This window comes from Chiloscyllium plagiosum, unplaced genomic scaffold (assembly GCF_037043375.1).
Source record: "Chiloscyllium plagiosum isolate Xiang-an unplaced genomic scaffold, Cpla_swu_hap1 HiC_scaffold_4, whole genome shotgun sequence".
In the NCBI taxonomy this organism is placed as follows: Eukaryota; Metazoa; Chordata; class Chondrichthyes; order Orectolobiformes; family Hemiscylliidae; genus Chiloscyllium; species Chiloscyllium plagiosum.
The window spans coordinates 66,120,412-66,143,819 of NW_028270142.1; the positions used below are offsets into that span (position 1 = coordinate 66,120,412).

At 41.8% G+C, this 23,408-nt stretch overlaps 1 protein-coding gene across 2 annotated transcripts; it reads right to left on the minus strand.

Moving 5' to 3' along the window:
- Positions 1 to 354: 354 nt before the first annotated feature.
- cbln2b (cerebellin 2b precursor) lies at positions 355 to 6,371 on the minus strand. 2 transcript variants are annotated; one of them, XM_043688460.2, is made up of 4 exons: positions 6,242 to 6,371; positions 5,123 to 5,616; positions 4,295 to 4,414; positions 355 to 3,848 (listed from the first exon to the last, which is right to left on the minus strand). In XM_043688460.2, the coding sequence occupies exons 2-4, from the start codon at positions 5,423 to 5,425 to the stop codon at positions 3,651 to 3,653; spliced, it is 621 nt and encodes a 206-aa protein (XP_043544395.1). In that variant the 5' UTR covers positions 5,426 to 5,616; positions 6,242 to 6,371; the 3' UTR covers positions 355 to 3,650. The 2 variants fall into 2 exon arrangements, with proteins under 2 accessions (XP_043544395.1, XP_043544394.1); XM_043688459.2 differs by lacking the exon at positions 6,242 to 6,371 and adding an exon at positions 6,091 to 6,235.
- Between the last annotated feature and the right edge of the window lie 17,037 nt (positions 6,372 to 23,408).

Below are 23,408 nucleotides of genomic sequence, written 5' to 3' on the forward strand. Positions count from 1 at the left end.
GAGATCAGAGTCGAAGAGTCTGGTGCTAGTACTACTTGAACAGTGTACTGTGTACTTTAAATAAATGTGTGACTGACAGTCTTTTCACAAAAAAAACTCACTAACAAACACTACCATAAGCATGATACCAGTAACTTAAAGCAAAAATTTGCTTTTGAGATGACAATAATAATGGCTGTTGTATCTCTACTATAATGGTGTCTGATGATCTTGATTTATTTTTGTTGTCAAATGGAGAGCCTCTGAAATGTCACCAATTTGTTTCTAAAATAAAGGTCTTGAAAAGTGCAGCCACGGTAATTGCAAACAATGTGAAATCTTCAAGAGGTGCTGGGACCTTGGCTGTATGAGTGAAATGCCACTAACTGACTTATTCTTTGGACACCATTTAAATTTTACCTTAATTGTATCAGTCTGGACTAAGAGATGAGCAAATATCTTGAGGATGCAAGACTTTGGTACTCCCAAAGCAATAAATAGTCAATTTGTAAAACATAACCATGTTATACTAGTTGGCAGATTATCAAAACAATCTTCAGAATTTAATACTGAAAAGTTCTGTTCTGTAAAGATCATTGTATGAAACCAATCCTTTATTTCCATGTAAAAATGAACAAGACCTGCAGCATAAAGGTGAGTTCTGTGTTAAATGTAACACAGACAGAGAAAACATTTGTTCAACTATAAGTTAAATTAATATACTGATTAAATGAACTATTAATATAAAGAAATTAACATAAATTTGAATATGCTTTAGTCTGTGGGTTCTGTTTGACATTGAGTATGCTGTTCTATAACAGACTCTGAATATACATGCCTCATAAACACACACAACCCACATTTGGATTATTTCTTCAAATGTCATACAATGCAACTCAAATGGAAGATAGAGAACTGTCTCTTTTTCAAGCATGAGATATATTTAACTGGGTTACATTACAAAATCAAAAAGGTTAGTCTAATTCCGAATATGTAAGCCTTACCTGGTGCAGCATGCATTTATTCAAATATATTTCTAGACTACAGAGCACTAGACTAGACTACAGGATGGAAGCTCTGAGAAAACACAGAAAATGTTTTTCAATTAAACTTTAAAAAAAATGTTTTCTCAGTCATTTTTAAACATAAATGATGTTGTGGCTCTATATAGTGGATGATGTGAATAGTTATGGGAATTTTTTTATTGAATTGTTTTGTATTTGATTAAAAATACACATTTAAGTCTCCTTTCTGTCAAGTGCCATGTAGAAAAGGAAGCAGAGACAGAAAATAGTGAAATATTGTTTCAGACACAAGGGACTCCCAGAGATAAGGCACCAGCATTGATCAAAATCAGTCACAAAGATTGATTCTGTACTCTATCACTTAGTGGAATGATATTTCTGGAGATAGCTTTGCCACTTCATATGCCATCTTTGAAAATGGCATCACCGTGCATGATATAAATTATAACCATAAAATTCTAATGGAACTGAATAGCAGAGGAACTTCAAAATGTCGCTTTCAATTATATTGCTCAGCAGTTTGAAGAAAATTTAAGCCTGTTCCCTATTAACTAACATATGCCCCATACACACACACACACACGCAAATTCAAGTGAATGTGTCAGTTTAATCCACTGCACATTGATTATATGCTACAATAAGTTGGCATGTCTTGACAAAGTCCCCTGCTTGTAAAGGCATATGAGAATAATATCACACAAGTGTAATAAGCATGCTATATTCTTGTGTTCATGTTACTCTAACACATTCTTGTGTTTATGTACATATATCATGCAGTAACACTTTACCTTTCACCTCAAATGACACCCATGGTTAATAACTGTGTAGATCTGAATGAGAGTGTTCAGAGATATAAATTCCTAATGAATTTGGCCAGGCAATGAGCTAAGCTGCTCCATGGATGCGAGGGAAGAAGGTGATATTACATAATCACAAGCCAAGTTCCAATTCTATGGAAAATAAAATAACCATCTTACCAGTCTATCTTGATGACCTGCAAAGCAACTCAGTTCCCTAAGGACTGCACAGAGATCTTCAACGCAAGAAATGTCAATTGTTATTTGTAACATGCTGTGAACTAAAAATTGCTCAGGATTTCTTACAGTTCCTTAATGGTTGCAAAAGTATCCAGTTCGCCGCGAGAAGGGCCATACAATTGTCAATGATAGAACCGTGCTGTGAAAGCTGATCAGATTCAGATTCAGATTCAGAGCTTCAGTCTGAGAAGAGGATGGAAATGATCTGTGATATATCATTATTAATTTACACGCCATATGCAACATAGCGCGTTATCACCCAGGGCATTCTTAACTCTCATTCGCGCGAAAATGAATATTTAATAGATTAATGGTGAGGCAGACATGAGTTGTATCCACAGTAAACAGAAAGAGCAGTAGGTATAGAAAGGACGCGCTTACAGTATCAGCGAAGGTTGTGTTAAGTGGCCAAGCGGGTGATTTTGTTAATTACACATTTAAGGTTAATGTTTAACTTCTGTACAGGAATGATTTGGCACTTAAACAATCTTTAGCGCGCAGCCTAATTTCAACGGAAAATGGAAAAATAAAAGCTTCATCTCAATTCTATTAACAGATTAACGAGCCTGAAACTTAAAATAATGTGTAAAGGACCCAACATTACTTCAGTAATTAAAATTTGGATAACATATAGAAATAAATAATTTTGTAACATTTTGTATCCGAACTGTCAGTTTGATTTGAGCCGATTGATAACGTCAATGTTGGGCAGGTCGTGTGTGTTATCTTGCGGGAACGTGTTTATTTGGAATACTTAAAGCGAATTCCAGATTTACCCTGACTAAGAACTAAGAGAAATGCAAGAACTTTTAATGTCTTTTTTTAAATAAAGAGGCTTTTAAGTTAGTACTTGTCCGCGCGTTAAAGGATCGATCGAGAAATCATAAAAAAAAGCACATCATTAAATAATTGGGTCCATTTATTACAATCATTCGTGGTACGTCTCGTGATATTAATCTATAGGTAACTCTGGTTTGTACCCAAGAGGTCAAATAACACCAACCACAACACAAAGGAACAAGAGCTGCGTTCAATTCGTGCAAAGAAACCTATTTTGTTTCCGAGAAAGCACCAGCTCACCCCACACAGAAACGGCACATGATTTTCCCCAGATTTTTTAAAAAAACACGCCACTAAATTTGGACTTGTTCTTTACTTAAGGCTAAATACGAACACGAAAGAAAGCATTGCTAGAACATTGAAATCAAACAAACAAAAAATCTCTAACTTGTATTTTTTGTGAGTGTGTTTAAATTACGGCTGTTTCAACCGAGCAAAGTCCACCACGATTCGCTTTCTTTAGATCAGTGATATCCGCCCGTGAGAAAATCCAGCTTGATTTGTCTAGCCAGTAGTCTGTCGCTGTCAATAAATTCACTTGATATTCCTATAGAGAGCACCTGTCGCCAGAACTACTTCGGACCACGCTGGCCATGGCGATTGTCAGCATTCAAAGAAATTACTCTAATCGGTAGGTTAGTCTGCCCCTACTTAGCAGTTTGGATGGGGTTTTTTTTGGTCTAATAATCTGGTTCCGTTGCAAATAGCGGTCATGTACACGGGAGAGTTGGTCCTCAGGGAGAAAAAAAATGGATTGGCATCTCCCTTTTATAGAGGGAATACCAAAAAGCCAGAAAACGTCGAGTACTTCCATCCTCCCATTAAGTTGCCTCTCTCGAGCTTTAAATAGACTTTGTCCTCTCTCTCCATGTTCAGCAGCACTCCGTTACTGGCGGCCTCCCGGGTCACATCTTGATCCCCGGCGAAAGCAGAAATGACAGCCCAGCCGTTTTGCATTAAGCTGACCTGGACAGGGTGAGGGGGTGAAAAATGACAGAGAGCGAGAGAAGGGAAGAAAAGAACGCCTTTACAACTTTGACTGTGACATGGACAGTACCGAGGACAGCGCTAAGCAAGTTACTGGCGAGCCGGTGATACGTTTGGGGTCATTAGCAGCCAGCGCTTTCAGATTATGTCCGTACAAATGAATAAAATAATTGGTTTCTTTCTCGCACTAAAGGCGAGCTAAAATCGCCAGAGTCCCAGAGGGCTTGCTCCCTCATTAGAGAGAGACGGTCTAGCCGCACTATCTGCAGCGGTAGGGGAACAATCTCCCTCCCATTCTGTCGCCTATCCACTGGCCTCCTGTACCGCCCCATCTCTCAGTGGCTCGTTTTTTTACAGTTTACAATTGGACCACATCAGTCGCCCGGTGACAGCGACTGTCCGGCGGACAAAGAGCCCGTGTCTACCTGGATCGTCTGTCGGTTGTACACCTTGACCACGTGAAAGCTGAAACTGTAAATGCCCTTTCTCGGCGCCACGAAAGTGCCGGACCTTGTGTCGAAATGGTTCCCGATGTTAACTAAGACCTGCAAGAGAGCACAAAGCACCGGGCCGTCTGAGACTGGTTTCATAACAACATCGGAGGGAGAGAGGGAGGGAGGGAGGGAGGGATGGGGAGGTGGATACATCATTTCTCACCGAACTGGTGTGTTTAGAGATGGGGTTGTTAAACCCCTGAGATTCGGCTCGGTTTGACATGATAATAACAGGCAAGAGAGAGCGAAGGGCACCCGGACAAGTTCCAGCAGGGGATTCCCACTGCCCAGGAGGTTGTCAGGAGCCGATAAGGTTTGGAAGCCGCGCTTCTAACGCGAGCAGGAGAAACAAAACGCGTTCATTTTGTTTCGTTTTAAAGTTCACGATTACAAGAAAAAGTCACCCAGCAGGTGAGAAGGTCGATCTGGAAAATAAGGTCTTGAGTGCCGACACACACACACAAAAGTTTACGACTTAGGTACGACTGTTTTTATATGTGTAAACTGGGCAAGGGAGGGGAATCCCAATCCCAACCCCCCCGGTTACCCGAGGCTGTGAGGAGCATTGAGGAGCCAGTGACAGGGAAAGTATTGCTTGCATTCCTGACTGCGTCTCTGTTTTGACCCTAGCTTTCAGAACTCAATAAACAGGAGGGGGCGAGTTGTCAGAGGGAGATGAGCCAGGGTGAGGGGTGGGGTGACAGACAGACAGTCAGCCTCTGTGGGTGGCTGGCTGGCTAGGAGAGCGGCCGCACTTACATGGTCGAAGTAGATGGTCATGGTCCGGTTGCTCATCTCGGAGGGTTCGTGGTTCGTGCTGCGGACGGCGGAGAAAGCCACCTTAGCGCTCCCTGAGCGCACGGAGATGCCCAGCGAGGAGGTGACCGCTCCGTCCGACGACGGGTTCGAGTCGCACACCACCAGGCACTTGCCCTCCAGGACGATGGGCTCGGTGTCGTTCTGGGCCAGCGCCAGGCCGGCGCAGGCGAGCACTAGCAGCAGGGAGTCTCTCAGAGCGGTCAGCATGTTGGGAGAGCCCGGGCGGCCTGGGGGCAGATCCATACGAGACCTCCCACCCCACCCCCTTCTCACTCAAAATCCTGGGCAGAAACCTCCTCTTCCACTCAAAACAAAACGATCCCGGATTGTCCTTTTTTTTAAATCACCGCTTCCTCTTCCTTGACCAGCCTCCTTGCAACTGCAGCCTGCTACAGGGTGAGATAACCTCCTTCAGTTTCTTCGGATGTCATCGCCTGTAACAAGACAGGATCAATGCAAAGAACAAAACACACACACATACACACACAGAGACAACCCGTTCAGGTTGAGTGCATCTTACTGACGGCGTGTACTCTGAATGAATAGAACTTGCTGCCCTGTCAGTCTACAGATTTGTTTTTTCCACCCCCCACCATTCGGTTGGTTTTATTTTAATTGTCAGCTTCCAACCCTCTGGCACCCTTTCCGAGGGACGAATTCTACAAATGAGCCGGGACTCTGGGGTGGTCGCCTGCCCCAGCTCAGAACATCATCAGTATTCCCCCCTCCCCAATCGTTGCCCCTTGACAGTGTCTCTTCCCAGAGAAAGCCTGGTCATACCATTTGACCCTGTTCAAAAAGCAAACCAACAGGAAAAAAGTCGATGATACATTCCCCCAGATATCCTGAGACCAAATAGAGACATATTTTTATATTAAAAGATTCGGCACAGTCAAAGCTCTTCTTACCGTTTCTAATTGCGAACCGATCTTCAACTTAGGCAAAATGTTTGCTGATAGCTCCCTGTCCCCCCCAGCACTAAGCCCGCGTACTGCTTTGATACGCTTTAACATCACGCTTCCACCGTGAGCTCGATGCCCACGCTGGTGATGGTGTTACCTGGCAGATCCATGGGAGCATTGACAGTGTGATCACACTGTCCCTTTCTCAAGCTGTGGTGTTAGGGTAATGAGCCGGCAATCTGTTGGCAGCAAAGGCAGCAGTGAGTCGCCCTCTCCCACCCCCTACCCCCTCCCCACCAGGAGCTCATTCTCAAGCGCACACACACCACAGACAGACAGACACACGCCGCCAGCCACACACACACGCATTGACCGGATCTCAACTATTATCAGTCACCGAGTCAGAGCAAGGGGCAATACGTGGCTGTCTTTTAAATAAACCCCTCCCGCCTCACTCCCCGGCTCATTGTCAAATTGTGACCATGTTGTCCCACAGCTGTCCCCTATCCATCACTGTACTCGCACCTTTCCCTTTGTTTATGATTTCTAGATAATTATCCAAGATTCCCGAAGGCTCGCTATAGATCAGCAAGGTATGAAAATGCACCGTAATCTGGTCTATTTATGATAGAGAGTGTGATAATGCACACAGATCTAATGTAGATACACACATGTATTCATACACATACTGATATATTCAGATTCAGACATATAATGGATATAAAGCAGACCTCTAGATAGTTATTGTTTAAACGCGCAATAAAAAAATGAAACGACTCAAGTTTTTTTTAACAAACTAATTCTAAACATATTTTCAACGTCTGTCTTTTTTGTGTGTGTTAATGTAAGCTACTGACACTTACAATCCCGGGACCGATTTTTAAAATGATGTGGGGTTGGGGGTGGGGGCTCACTTGATTAGGAACATCAAAGGTTTCTCAAGTGCAATAAACTCCAACCTGGCAGCTTATAATTGCCTGGATACATTCCGTCTCCCTGTTCTGCCATGACAGCAGACACCACCGCCATCGTGTGGTTAAATGCCGAACTTCTCAATGATCATCCACAGAATCTGAATTGTTACCGCGCAGGAGGCCATTCGGCCCTTCATACCTGCACCAGTTCCTTAAAGGAACATCATTGCCTAATGCCAATCTCCTACTGTTTCCCCATGACCCCGCACGCTACCTTTATCCAAATAATCATTTAATGGCATCATGAATGCCTCAATCGAATATGCCTCTATCAAGATTCTTGACAGTATATTTCATGTCCTAACCTGAGTGAAAAAGTATTTTTTTCTTATTTCACCTTTGCTTCTTTTGCAAGATCACTTTGAATCTATGCATGCTTTTGTTTTTATTTTATGAGCAGGAACAGTTTTCTCTCTAGTCTATCCAGCCTGCTCATGATTTTGAAATACCTCTAACAGATCTCCTCCTAAGCCTCATCTGAAAAGACAATGGTCTTTATTTCTTCAATCTGTTCTCATGACTGAAGTTCCTCAACCCTAGATCTTGTACTGAAATCCTTCCTATAATGTAGTACACAGAACCATGCACAACAGTCCAGCTGAGATTGAACAAGTATCTTTTTTTAAAAAAACATATTCACAGAATGAGAGTATTGCTGGGTGAGCCAGCATTTATTGCCCATCCCTTACTGCGCAGAGGGCAGTTAAGAGTCAATCACAATGCTGTGTGTCTGGAGTCATATGTAGGCCAGATGAGGTAAGGGTGGCAGTTTCCTTCCCTAAAGGACGTTAGTATATAGATGGTTTTCTTTCTGACAGTTGCCCATCGTTAGACTGTTAATTTTACGCTTTTATTGAATAAAAATTCTACTGCCTGCTGCGGCAGAGTTTGAACTCAGGTTTCCAGAACATTACCTGGGTCTTGAGATTAACACTCCAGCAATTATACCACTAGGCCATCACCTCCTCTTATACAAGTTCAACATTACCTCCTTGATCTTGTACTCTAAGGCTCTATTAATAAAGCCAAGGATACTGTCTACTTGTCTTACCATTTTCAATGATCTGTATTCATATACATCCACATCTCTCTACTAGAATTGCATGCCATATTTTGTATTCTCTTTCAATGTTCTTACAACCAAAATGCATCATTTCAAATATCTCTGCATTGAAACTCACCTGTCACCTATCCTACCACTCCGTCAACTTATCCTTTCACACTAACTTTCTCACAGTTTTGTATCAACTGTTCCTGCTCATAAAACATCCACTGCACTATCCTCATCGATCCTGCTTCTCACTTACTCAATGAATTCAATCAAATATGTAAGGTCAATAGGGAGGGTGGAGCGGATAGGTGATAATCCTATTATTTCTTCCCTGCCCTCCTTCAACATCCTGGGGAATAGTTCATGCTTCCCTGCTACTCCATTTCTCCAGCCACGCATTCTTCTGTCCAATGCTCTTATTCCTGCTCTCGCAAGCATGTGGATTTGGGAGAAATCCTGAGATTATACATTTGAGGTCCTACATTTTAATTTGTTTCCTAACTTCCTATATTCAGCTTTCAGGTGTGCATCCCTTTGTTTAGCTATTTTGTTGGTAAGTAGTATACTGTACTGTGTCAACATGGAAAAGCAGTTGGTGTTTGCCAGTATGACCCAGTGAGACTGACAGCAACTTTCAAAGATTCCAGCTCCTCTAAAATTTTCTCTCTTGTTTTGATTACTTTGTCCAATATTTCACACTGTTCCTTGTGGATTACTATATCTACATCTCCCCTTGTTTTGATGAATACAGAGACAGAATATTCATTGGAAATTCTTCATATATTCTCTGCATCTCATACAACTTGCACATCTTTGGACTTGGGGAGGAAACCTACACAGACACAGGGAGAGGGAGAATGTGCAAACTCCACACAGACAGTCACCCAACAGTGGAATCAAACACAGGTCACTGGTGCTCTGAGGTGACAGTGCTAACCACTGAGTCACCGTACCAGCCACTATCTCTTTACCCAATTGCCCATTTTCATTTTCCAAAACTAAATCCAGAATTTTATCTCCTCTCATTGGACTTGTCATATATTGTTTTAAAAAGATACTGGACACAATACATTAATTTTCATTCTCTTTGTCTCTTTTATTGTTTGAAACTTAGTTGATATTGGGATAGTTAAAATTGCCTACTAATATTGCTCTATTACTCCTACAGGCAGAAAATTTCTACACATATATTCTTTTATCTCTCTCTCACTATTTGAGTGTCTATAGTATATACATAGTAGTGTGACTGCCCCTTTTTTTATTTCTAAGCTCAAACCATAAGCCTCATTTGTTCATCTGTTTATAATAGCATATCTTTCACAATTGTAATCGCTTCTTTACCCAATACTGCCATCTCCTTTTTTGTCACTCACTCTACCCTGCCTGAAAACTCTATATCCAGGGATATTGAACTGTTAATTTTGTTCCTTCTTTAGCCAGATTTCCATTATAGCAATGGTGCTATCATGTGTCTATCTTTGCCCTTAGTTTATCTGCCTTATTTGCAATACACCTTGCATTGAACAATAAACAGCCCAAACCTACCAATTTCCATTGCTAGATGCTTTTTAATCCCTGTTTCTTTCACCTTTGTAAGTCACTAACTATGTCACAAACTAATGTTCAACCTCCTGTTTTGTGATATGAATCTGATGCATCTTTGATTTCCATTCACCTGCCGTACCAGTTTAAAACCTCACCAATAGCATTAGCTAAAGCCTCAGTGAGGATGTTTGTTCCAGCTCTGTCCAGGCACAACTTGCTCAGCATGTACTGGCATCACCTTCCCCAGAAATAGTCCCAATGCATCAAGCATCTAAACACTTCCCTACTACTACATTTCTCCAGCCACACATCTTTCTCTTCAATCCTTTTTATTCCTGCTCTCGCAAGCATGTGGATTTGGGAGAAATCCTAAGAGAGGTTCTACATTTTAATTTACCTCCTAACTTCCTATATTCAGCTTTCAGGTGTACATCCCTTTGTTCAACTATATTGTTCAACTATAGTATAACTAGTGTACTGTGTCAGCACGGAAAAGCAGTTGGTGTTTGCCAGAATAACCCAGTGAGACTGACAGCAACTTTTGGAGCCCTCAGATGTACAGTTAAAACAAAACAGAATATTCAGAAGTTATTGTCAGTGATTCCCTGTTCCTCCAGAGAGTCAAAGTCCTCACAATCCAAATCATTGAAATGAATTTTGTCTTTAAAGCCAATATTCTTGCAATAGAAACTCTTGAAAGGCATATGTTTTTTGATTGAGGTGTAACTGGGTAATAGTTCAGGTCATGGCACTCACTATTATTGGGACTGTTGGAAATCAGAGCTGGGCAATATGTGTATTGCCTTATAGAGAGCTAGTGTAAACCTGATGGGCCAAATGGTGTCCTTACATCCTTAAGGGTAAAACAGTGACTCAGTGCTTAACATTGCTACCTCACAGCACCAGGTACCCTGATTCAATTCTACCCTCCAGCAACCATGTGGATTTTGCACATTCTCCCCCATGTCTGTGTGAGTTTCCAGGTATTTGCTAACATTAAACATTTATAATATCAAGCTGTCTTGTTGTTTAAACTTTTAGTTTGAACTTGTTAAGGTGCTCTATCTCACTGTTCATTATGTATTGTCAACTTATTGTATTATAATATTGTTTGAGATGTCTGTTGCATGATATTAGAAACGAAAGTGTTGTGGAATGAATGTCTAAGAGCCATTTCATTCTCTGCTGCTTTGGAAAAGTAATAATATATTTTTGTGCATTTTAATCACCTGCATAATTGACCTTGGGGTTATTAATTCCATGAAATATTGATGGCAATAGTTAGAAATCAATCAATGAAAATATGTCAGTTTTGATCCTCTTATAACACTTAAGATGCAGTAAAGGGCAAATTTGCATTTCAGTTAGACTACAATTACAATGTAGCTATCAGTCTTCAATTAATATCAATGAAGTTGTCAAGATTGTAGTGAAAATCTGAAATACACTGTCTTCTTTACGAGGTTGATGTTACCTTTCCACACCCCGACTAGAAAGTTTCTGACTGGGGAAACCTTTACAATGTATGGACAGGACATGTTTTTACATATAGTACTTACCCCATGTGACTTTCTGATGCTGTCAGTGAAAGAGAGGTTCCTCAGGATAGTTCTTTCTTTATTGAGCTGGAGTGCCTTTGCCTTCCCTGAGAGATTCCACAGCTGCAAAGGGAGGTTAAAAAGTTGGAAGGAAGGCATGTTTCATCACATTGTTCCAGCTACCATGATTTGATAGACCATTTGATCTTTTCACCCATCAGTTTCATATTTTCATATGATGTGGTTTCCAAAGAAATGCCGTAGCAAGCTACATTTTGCTCCAGTCCTTACAAAGATTAGTTATTACAGAAGTGCTGGTACATGATTGTCTATGAACTTTGGGTAATCTTGGATCCCGAAGTTGCTAACTTCTAAATTTAGGAGAGTGTGGGAGGTGGGATCCATTCTCATCAGATAGTCAAAAAGATTCAGTACAAAGATTTAAAAGTTTCTTGCTGATTCAATGGACCATCTGTACACTTTTGAGATGTAGTTTTGGACAAGAGTGGGTTTATATACATTCCTTGGCTCCAATCCATTTAAGAGTCAACTCAGAAAATGGTACCTGAGTTATACATTGGTGAGCATCCAAATCTTTCAGTGCATAAGAGAGGCTGCATGAAACCCAATGCACCAAAGAAAAGCATCAAATTCAATTTTCAATTTGGATTATCTTAACAATCACTTGAATCTAGTTATCCTGAAATGGTGTGGGATGGTTATCTTGATTTACTATAGGGTAGTTTGGGAACAACTTTGTGGGGAATTAAACATCAATCACATCTATGTGTGGCTGGAATCATATTAAGGCCAGATCAGGTAAAAATATTCCCAAAAGGACAATTGCATTTTTCTAATAATCTGACTGACCTTGTGGTTACTTGTATTGATATCAATATGGTTCAAAGTTTGGGAGAAGATTTGTAGCTCGGGTGCTCGTTGTTGTGGTTCTGTTCCCCAAGCTGGGAATTTGTGTTGCAGACGTTTCGTCCCCTGTCTAGGTGACATCCTCAGTGTTTGCGAGCCTCCTGTGAAGCGCTTCTGTGATCTTTCCTCCGGCATTTATAGTGGTTTGTCTCTGCCGCTTCCGGTTGTCAGTTCCAGCTGTCCGTTGCAGTGGTTGGTATATTGGGTCCAGGTCGATGTGCTTATTGATTGAATCCGTGGATGAGTGCCATGCCTCTAGGAATTCCCTGGCTGTTCTCTGTTTGGCTTGTCCTATAATAGTAGTGTTGTCCCAGTCAAATTCATGTTGCTTGTCATCTGCGTGTGTGGCTACTAAGGATAGCTGGTCGTGTCGTTTCGTGGCTAGTTGGAGTTCATGGATGCGGATCGTTAGCTGTCTTCCTGTTTGTCCTATGTAGTGTTTTGTGCTGTCCTTGCACGGGATTTTGTACACTACATTGGTTTTGCTCATGCTGGGTATCGGGTCCTTCGTTCTGGTGAGTTGTTGTCTGAGAGTGGCTGTTGGTTTGTGTGCTGTTATGAGTCCTAGTGGTCGCAGTAGTCTGGCTGTCAGTTCAGAAATGTTTTTGATGTATGGTACTGTGGCTAGTCCTTTGGGTTGCGGCATGTCCTCGTTCTGTTGTCTTTCCCTTAGGTATCTGTTGATGAAATTGCGGGGGTATCCGTTTTTGGTGAATACATTGCAGAGGTGTTCTTCTTCCTCTTTTTGCAGTTCTGGTGTACTGCAGTGTGTTGTGGCCCTTTTGAACAGTGTCTTGATGCAACTTCTTTTGTGTGTTGGGGTGGTTGCTTTCATAGTTCAGGACTTGGTCTGTGTGTGTGGCTTTCCTGTATACCTTTGTGGTGAATTCTCCGTTAGGTGTTCTCTGTACCATCAATATCAATATGGTCCTACCGCCTACCCATTTACCTTACCCCAGTCCTACACCATCCCCCATTTATCTCTCATCCCCCCCTTCCCTGTCCACATTCCCAATAAAGGGCTTACGCCTGAAACATCGATTCTTTTGCTCCTTGGATGCTGCTCGACCTGCTGTGCTTTTCCAGCGCCACTCTGTTCAACTCTGACTCTCCAGCATCTGCAGTTCTCACTTTCTCCTGTATAATCAAACAGATTAAGGAGCTGATTACTTTGAAGGATTTTAACTAATAACAATACAGAAATTAAAGCATTTATTTTCATAAAATATGAAATAAAGATATCCATGGAATTAATGCAAGCAATGTAATATTGTAAACACATTTTTTTTGACAATTGTTTTTAAATCAATGTAATATTTGCCATTGAATAGAATCACTTTACACACCACAATGATTTTTGAGTTCAGAGAATTTGGATGATAATAAGCATGGACTCTATTCTATGCACTACCTCCACTCCTGTCTCTCCTCAGCCTAACGGCATATAGGAAGGTAAAGTCGTAAAGAATTGGAGGGTTTAAGCTATAGGGAGAGGCTGAATAGGCTAGGGCTGTTTTCAATGGAGCATTGGAGGCTGAGGGGTGACCCTATAGAGCTTTATAAAATCATGAGGGGCATGGGTAAGGTAAACAGACAAGGTCCTTTCCCTGGGTTAGGGGAGTCCAGAACTAGAGAGCATAGGTTTAGGGTGAGAGAGAAAGATTTAAAAGGGACATGAGGGCAACTTTTTCATGCAGAGGGTGGTGCATGTATGGAATGATCTGCCAGAACAGCATTTAAAAGGCAATTGGATGGGTATATGAATAGGAAGGGTTTAGAGGGCTATGGACCAAAAGCTGACAAATGGAACTAGATTAATTTAGGTCAGTATGGACGAGTTGGACCAAAGGGTGTTTCTGTGCTGGACGTCTCTATGACTCTATGACTGGCCATCTTTGACCAAAGCCTTACCCACCCTCACCAGTCTACCAGATGACATAGCCAGTTGATGTGGAAGTAGGAGAATGGGGATGGCATAAGGCAATCCACCTATGCCATCGTCCATTGAGACTCTCTATTGGACAATTAACAGCTACTTAAGAGTTTCATCCTCCCTTGCCATTATTTTCTGTCCATATGGTAAGGTGGAACAGCCAAGCAACCTTGACAGCATGGGCTGACATTTCCCCACCTCCATACCTCCCCCACCTGGACTCTCTAACCCAGCATTCCCTTCCCTTATCTCCCTTGGGTCTCCCAGTTGCGCCTGCCCCAAAATGAACCTTCACTTCTTCCTGGATACAACCTGTAGTCCCAGTCTTGGTCTTCTACTTTCTTTGGAGCTGTTGAAATACCGAGAATAGCTGATCAATTAATCAGATTGGCTGGCAGCTCTCAAGGTCAGGCTTTCCTTTTGTGTGAAAGTATGTTTTTGTGTGTGTGTGTAAAAGCGAGTCTGTTTCTGTGTGTGACTGAATGGGTCTATATATGTGTACGCATGTGTGCATATGTGTATGTGAAAAAGATCTTGAGTCAATGGTTTTGGTGATTGGGAGAGGTATGCACAAGTGAAAATGGTGAAAGATGCTCCACAACTTACAAGAACTTTCTTAGCTTCCATTGATATATTAAGACAACAACAGACATTTGAACAGTGCAAGCAGCAGAGTTCAACTGAATAATGCCCCAGTGAGCATAAGCTAACAGACAGCATAATGCCACTTACTCTGTGGAGTGTAGCAAATTTTCTTCTGGCATTGTACTTGTGTTCACTGATGAGGTCCACAGGCACTAACCCTAGAAGCTTCCTGAAGCCAGAATGGAACAAGTTTGATTGGAGGACCAGCTCCTGCCAAACGCCAGAGAAAGGAACTGCAGGTCATGAACTATTGGCCAGTCACTCTAAACTTGAAGGTGGAGAAACTAATGGAAGCAATTGCGAGGAACAACATTAATCAGTATTTCAAGAGGCAGGGCTTAATGAAGAACAGTCAGCATGGTTTTGTTAAGGGGAGTAATGTCTGACAAAGTTGATTGAACTTTTTAAAGATGTGACCAGGTGCATAAATTAGAGTAATGCGTTTGATGTAGTCTCCTTGGACTTTAGGAAGGTTTTTGATAAAGTCCCACATGAGAGGCTGATAGCAAAGGTAAGAGTATATATGATCCAAGAAAATTCTGCAAATTGGATCCATAATTCGAAAATCGTATGAGGAAAGACTGAGGCACTTGGGGCTGTTTTCACTAGAGAAAAGAAGGTTTAGGGGTGACTTGATTGAGGTGTACAAGATGATTAGGGGGTTAGATAGGGTCGACAGTATGAACCTTTTCCCGCGTATTGAGTCGGGTATTACAAGGGGGCATAGCTTTAAATTAAGGGGGGGTAGATATAGGACTGATGTTAGGGGTAGGTTCTTCACTCAGCGAGTCGTTAGTTCATGGAATGCCCTGCCAGTAACAGTGGTGGACTCTCCCTCTTTATGGGCATTTAAGAGGGCATTGGATAGGTATATGGAGGATAGTGGGTTAGTGTAGTTTAGGTGGGCTTGGATCGGCGCAACATCGAGGGCCCAAGGGCCTGTACTGCGCTGTATTCTTCTATGTTCTATGTTCTATGTTCTAATTGTCTGAATGACAGGAAGCAGAGGATGATGGTTGATGGATCTTTTTGACTAAACGTTTGTGTCCAGTGGGATTCCACAGGAGTCAATGTTCAGGCCCTTGCTGTTTATGGTTAATATAAATGACTTAGACTAAAAATAGCCATGTTGATTGGTAAATTTGCAGAAGACACTAAAATTGGTGGGGTGGTAAATAAAGGAGAGTATTCTTAGATTGCAGTTCTACCACATCCAGTTGTGTAAGGTGGTGGACAATTGAACAACTCACTGGAGGAGGAGGCTCCATAAATATCTCCATCCTCAATGATGGAAGAGCCTTACATGTCAGTGCAAAATGTAAGGCTGAAGCATTCGCAGCAACCTTCAGCCAGAAATGCCGAGTGGATGCTCCATCTCAACCTCCTCCAGTTGTCCCCAGCATCACAGATACCAGTCTTCAGCTAATTCAATTCACCCCCCCGTGATATAAGGAAACAATTGGAGACACGGGATATTACAAAGATTATGGGCCCTCGCAACGTGCCGCTCCTCTACAGTTATAACATTGGTATCTATCCGACAATGTGGAAAATTCCCCAGGTATGTCATAGACATAAAAAGCAGGACAAATCCAACCCATCCAATTACTACCCCATGAGTCTACAATCAATCATCAATAAAGTGATAGAAGGTGTCATCAACAGTGCTATTAAGCAGCACCTGCTCAGCAACGACTTGCACAGTGATGACCAGTTTGGGATTTGCTAGACCATTCCGAACTCCATTCCAACCTTGGTTCAAACATGGACAGAACCACCCACTTCACCTTCAACAACATAATCTACAAACAAACCAATGGCACACCCATGGGATCTCCGCTATCAGGATTCATAGCAGAAGCAGTAATGCAAAGGCTAGAACAAACAGTCCTACCAACCATCAAACCAAAAATCTGGGTCCGCTACGTAGGTGAACCTTTGTCATTACAAAACGAAACAAGATAGAAGAGACATTTAACATCATCAACAACACTCTCACAGGCATAAAGTTCACCAAGGAGGAAGAAACCAACAACAAACTCGCATTCCTGGACATCACAGTCGAAAGAATGGACAAGGGAGAACTACAAACCTGTGTATACAGAAAACCGACAAACACTGACCAAATACTTAACTACACCAGCAACCATCCCAACACACACAAACAAAGCTGTATCAGAACACTATTCCAACGAGCCACATCACACTGCAGCACAGACGAACTTCGGAAAACAGAGGAGAACCACCTATACAACATATTCAAGAAGAACGGATACTCAAAAAAATACAGTCCGCAGATTCCTCAAGAACAAACCACGACAAGCAGACCAAACACAGCCAGAAACCCTAACCACCTTACCATCGATCAAAGAAGTTTCAGAACTGACAGCCAGACTACTAAGACCCCTCGGAGTCCTAGTAGCACACAAACCCATCAACACTCTCAAACAAAAACTAACAAATTTAAAAAACCCAGTAAAACCTATGGACAAAACCAACGTCGTCTAAAAAATTCCATGCAAGGACTGCCACAAACACTACGTAGGACAAACAGGAAGAAAGTTAGCCACCAGGATACACGAACACCAGCTAGCCACAAAAAGACACGACCCTCTCTCCCTCGTAGCCCTACACACGGAGGAAATAAAACACCATTTCGACTGGGACAACACATCTATCCTGGGACAGGCTAAGCAAAGACATGCCAGAGAATTCCTGGAGGCCTGGCACTCCAACCACAACGCCATAAACAAACACATAGATCTAGATACCATCTATCAACCCCTCAGAAAACGAACAGGAAATGACATCACCACAAACCCCAGGAACCCCATCCAGGACAAACATATAAATAGAAATCAGGAGACAACAGCTTCGCTTCACTTGGAGGTCGCCACTGATGGTGATACCTAGCCAGGTAATGAAACGTCTGGATATCAAACCTACAGCTCAGTGAGCAAACCTACACCCTAAATGGACAGAAGAACTGAATTCCAGAGATGAGGTGAGAGTAACATCAAGGCTGCATTCAACCGAGTGTGGCATCAAAGAGCCCTCGCAAAACAGGAATCAATGTGTATCGTGGGAAACTCTCTGCTGTTTGGAGTCATACCTGACACATAGGAACATGGTCAAAGTTTTGGTCAGTCATCTCAACTCCATGACATCTCTGCAGGAGTTCCTCAGGATAGAGTCCTTTGCCCATCCATCTTCAGCTGTTTCATCAATGACCTTTCTTCCACCATAAATTCAGAAATGGGGATATTCGCCAATGATTGCACAATGTTCAGCACCATTTGCTACTCTTCAGATACTGAAGAAGTCCATGTTCAAATGCAACAAGATTTGGACGCTATCCAGATTTGGGCTGACAAGTAGCAAGTTAGATTCATGCCACACAAATGCCAGGTTATGACAGACACTAAAAACTGACAAGCTAAACACCTCCACTTGATATTCAATGGTGTTACCATACTGAAGCCCTCACTATTAACATCCTGATGTTTACCATTGACCAGAAACTCAACTGGACTTGCTGCATAAGCATAATCGCTACAAAAGCAGTTCAGAGGCCAGGAATAGTACAGCAAAGGCAAAGGAATGCATGATGAATGATAGGACTCTGGGAAGCACAGAGGATCCAAGGGATCTCGGTGTGCGTGTACACTAGTGCCAGAACATTGCCTAACAGCGTGGATAAAGTGATTAAGAAAGCATGTGGTATATTTGCCTTTATTAGTCAAAGCACAGAATTTAAGAGCAGAAAAGTTATGACTGTACTGTATAAAACATTGTTTAGGCCCCAGCTGGAGTACTCTGCAATTCTGGAATCCACATTATAGGAGGGATGTGAAAGCACTAGAGAGATTGCAAAGGAGATTTAGCAGGATGTTGCCTGGATTGGACATTTTTAGTCATGAAGAGACAGTGGACAAACTGGGGTTGTTTTCCTTAGAACAGAGGAGATTGACACGGGACATGATTGACTTGTATAAAATCATGAGGAACATAGGTGATGGAAAGAAACTTTCTCCTTGATAGAGAATAAAGGTGAGTGGCAGAAGGTTTAGTGGAGATATAAGGAAAAGCTCAAAGGGTGTTGGGAATCTGGAACTTACTACCTGTAAGAAGTAGAACAAAGCATACAAGACTAGTGGCCAAGTGCTGAAAAATGGAATTAGAATGGTTGGAATCATTGTACACATTGGAACTAACAACACAGGACAAGGTTCTGAGGAGAGAATTTAGGAAATTGGGCATGAATTTACAAAGTAGATCCTCGAGGGTAGTAATATCTGGGTTACTCCCAATGACTCGAGCTAGTGAGAGTAGGAATGGAAGGGTAGAGCAGATAAATATTTTGCTGAGGAGCTGGTGTGAGGAGAAGGTTTCACATTTTTGGTTCATTGGAATCTCTTCTGGGGTAGAATTGACCTGTATAAGAAGGAGGGATTGCACCTGAATTGGAAGGTAATTAATATACTGACAGGAAGAATTGCAAAAACTACTCAGGAGGATTTAAACTAGGGAGATGGTGAGGAAAAAGATCAGATTGAGAATGGTGCAGTTGGGAAAAAGAGCAAGTCAAACAGTCAGAGCAGGCAGGAACAAAGCAGAAAATGAGGTAAGACTGACAGATTAAACTGCATTTATTTCAATGTGAAAGACCTAACAAGGAAGTTAGATGAACTTAGGGCATGGTTGGGAACATGGATCTGGGATATCATAGCAATTAGAGAGATGTGGTTCAGGGATGGACATAACTGGCAGCTTAATGTTCCAGGGTGTAGATGCTATATGAAGGATAGAAAGGGGTTCAAGAGTGGAGGGGAGTGCTGTTTTTAATTCAGGAATAATATTACGGGTGGCACGGTGGCTGAGTGGTTAGCGCTGCTGCCTCACAACACTAGGGACTCAGGTTGGATTCCCACCTCAGGTGACTGTCTGTGTGGAGTTTGCACATTCTCCCCATGTCTGCGTGTGTCTCCTCTGGGTGCTCCCATTTCCTCCCACAGTCCAAAGATGTGCAGGCCAGGTGAATTGGCCTTGCTATACTGCCCATAGTGTTAGGTATATTAGTCCAGGGTAAATATGGGGTTGGGGAATGGGTTGGGTAGGTTGCTCTTCGGAAGGTCATTGTGGACCTATTGGGCCGAAGGGCCTGTTTCCATACTGTAGGGAATCTAAGTGTATTACAGCTGTATTTAGGAGGATATTCCTGGGAGTATGTCCAAGGAAGTTATTTGGGTGGAACTGAGAAATAAGAGAGGGCTGATCACCTTTTTGGAACTGTACTATGGAACCCCAATCGTCAGAAGGAAATTGAGGAACAAATTTGTAAGGAGATCTCAGTTATCTGTAAGAATAATAAGGTGGTAATGGCAAGGAATTTTAACTTTCTAAACATAAACTGGGGCTGCCATAGTATTAAGGGCTTGGATGGAGAGGAATTTGTTAAGTGTGTACAAGAAAATTGTTTAATTTAGTATGTGCTGAAAATGTGTTGCTGGAAAAGCGCAGCAGGTCAGGCAGCATCCAAGGAACAGGAGAATTAATGTTTCGGGCATGAGCCCTTCTTCTCCTAATTTAGTATGTGGGTGTACATACTCGAGGAGGAGCTATTCTTAGGAATTAAGGCAGGACAAGTGACTGAAATGTCAGTGGAGGAGCACTTTGGGGCCAATAATTATAATTCTATTAGTTTCAATATAGTGATGGAAAAAAATAGGCTGGATTTAAAAGTTAGAGTTCTAAATTGGAAGAAGGCTGATTTTGAGGAAGGTATTAGGCAAGGACTTCCAAAAATTGATTGGGGGCGGATATGCACAGGTACAGAGATGGCTGGGAAGTAGGAAGCCTTCAAAAATGAATTAACGAGAGTCCAAAGACAGCATTTTCATGTTAGGGTGAAGGGCAAGGATGGTAGGTGTAGAGAATGTTGGATAACTGGAGACGTTGAGGTTTTCGTCAAGAAAAAGAAAGAAGCATATATCAGATGTTGACAGCAGGGATTGAGTGAATCCCTAAGAATATAAGGGCAGTAGGAGTATACTTAAGAGGGAAATTAGGAGGGCAAAAAGGGGACATGAGATAGCTTTAGCAAATAGAGTTAAGGAGAATCCAAAGGGCTTTTACAAATTCATGAAGAACAAAGGGTAACTATGGAGAGAATAGGGCCATCAAATATCAGCAAGGCTGCCTACATATGAATGACAGGAGATTGGGGAGATTTTGTATCAGTGTTTACTGTGGAGAAGGATATGGAAGCTACAGAACTTAAATAGTGACATCTTGAAAATATTTGTATTAAAAGGAAGAAGTTCTGGATGTCTCAACGTGCATAAAGCTCGATAAATCCCCAGGACATGGTCAGGTGTATCCTAGAACTTTGTGGGAAGCTAGGGAAGCAATTGCTGGTTCTTTGCTGCGATATTTGTATCATTGATAGGGACAAGGGAGGTGCTGGTGCTGCAGGTTGGCTAATGGGGTGTAACTATTTTAGAAAGATGATAAGGAAAAGTCAGGGAACTACAGACCTGTGAGCCTGACATTAGTGGTGGGCAAGTTGTTGGAGGGAATCCTGAGGGATAGGATTTACATGTATTTTAAAAGGCAAGGACTGATTATGGATAGTCAGCATGGATTATTGTGTGAGAAATTGTGCCTCACTAACTTAATTGAGTCAGAAGTCACACAAAACCAAGTTACAGTCCAACAGATTTATTTGAAATCAAAAGCTTTCAGAGTGCTGCTGCTTTGTTAGTCCAACACTGGCACTTCCACATCATAACTTCATTGAGTTTTTTGAAGAGGTAACAAAATGGATTGATGAAGTCAGAATGGTGGGTGTGATCTCTATGGACTTCATTTATGTGTTCAACAAGGTTCCCCATTTTAGACTGGTTAGCAAGGTTAGGTCACATGGAATAAAGGGAGAATCAGCCATTTGGATACAGAACTGGCTCAAAGGTAGAAGACAGAGGGTGGTGGTGGAGGGTTGTTTTTCAGACTGGAGGCCTGCGATCAATGGAGTGCGACAAGGGTTGGCCTGGGTCCACTGCCTTTTGTCATTTATATAAATGATTTGGATGTGAACATAGGAGGTATGTTTAGTAAGTTTGCAGATGACACCAAAATTGGAGACGTAGTGGACAAGGTTACCGCAGAGTACAATGGGACCTTGATCAAATGGGCCAAGGAGTGGCAGATGGAATTTAATCTAGATAAATGTGAGGTGCTACATTTTAATATGGCAAATTAGGGCAGGATTTATATACTTGATAGTCCTAGGGAATGTTGCTGAACAAAGAGACCTTGGAGTGCAGGTTCTTAGTTCCTTGAAAGTAGAGGCACAGGTACACAGGATAGAAAAGAGGGCATTTGGTGTGCTCGCCTTTATTGGTCATTGCATTGCATATAGAAGTTGGGAGGTCATGTTGCAGCTGTACAGACATTGTTTATGTCACTTGTGTGCAATTCTGGTCTCCTGCTATAGGAATAATATTGTGAAACTTGAAAGAGTTCATAAAATATTTACAAGGATGGAGGTTTTGAGCTATAGGGAGAGGCTGAACAGGCTGGGGCTATTTTCCCTGGAGTGTCGGAGGCTACGGAGTGACCTTATAGAAGTTTACAACACCATGAGGGGCATAGATAGGGTGAGTAGCCACAGTCTTTTCTCCTAGGGTAACGGAGTCCAAAACTAAAGGACATAGGTTTAAGGCAAGAGGCGAAAAGTGACCTAAAGGGCAATTTTTTGATGCAGAGTGTGGTGCGTGTATGGAATGAGCTGCCAGAGGAAGTGATAGAGGTTGATATAATTACGATATTTACCAGACATCTAGATGGGTATATGAATAGGTAGTGTTTAGACCGATATGGGCCAAATTCTGGCAAATGGGACTAGATAAATTTGAGATACCTGGTTGGCATGGACCATAGGGTCTGTTTCCATGCTGTATATCTCCATGATATTATTACCATATGATATTATTATTCAAAATAATGCCAGAAGATTCCAAAAGCATTAATTTTTGTCATTAACTGATGACAGGTGTGGAATGATGGGCTAAAGGGCTTCTTTCTGTACAGTGGTGCTTTATGATTTAAATCCTCTTCCAACACTTTGGAAACAATTAATTGGCTCCTTAACTGGCACAAGTCATGGAAGGTTCAGTTATTAAAAAGTGCCTTACATAATATTTGTGGAAATATTTATAATAGAAGAGGAAAATCCTTATTCTATCAAAATGCCCTGTACGTGGTAACAATTACTATTGAAACATTGAATTGCCCAAGTGCTTACATTCTGGATAGTTCAGAAAATAATGAAATTTACTGGAATCAGAATGCACACCTTATATATTTGAATAAATTATATGATTCATGCTGCTAGAATAAAAGGGTCAAGTCACTATAGATGTGCTTCTAAAGTAGAGACAAATACCTAGTCATGGCTTAACCACATTCCTAATGAAGAGCTTATGCCCAAAACATTGACTCTCCTGCTCCTCAGATGCTGCCTGACCTATTGTGCTTTTCTAGCACTACACTTTTTGACTTTGACTCTCCCGTATCTGCAGTCCTCAATTTCTCCTTAACCTGAATGCTACCATACCTCAGGCAAGGAGAGAGAAGTTGAGTTTTTTATTGTAATCTCAGCTAGTGTAGTAATTGAAGCTATGGTGTTGGTATTCGACATCATCACAGTC

Bases quoted from the DNA above. Each gene is read 5' to 3' on its own strand.
- cbln2b (XM_043688460.2), bottom strand. From the start codon at position 5,425: ATGGATCTGCCCCCAGGCCGCCCGGGCTCTCCCAACATGCTGACCGCT. The intron at 4,415-5,122 runs GTAAGTGCGGCC...GCTCTCTTGCAG, and splicing joins TGACCATCTACTTCGACCAT to GTCTTAGTTAACATCGGGAA. The intron at 3,849-4,294 runs GTAGACACGGGC...CACCCTGTCCAG, and splicing joins ACAACCGACAGACGATCCAG to GTCAGCTTAATGCAAAACGG.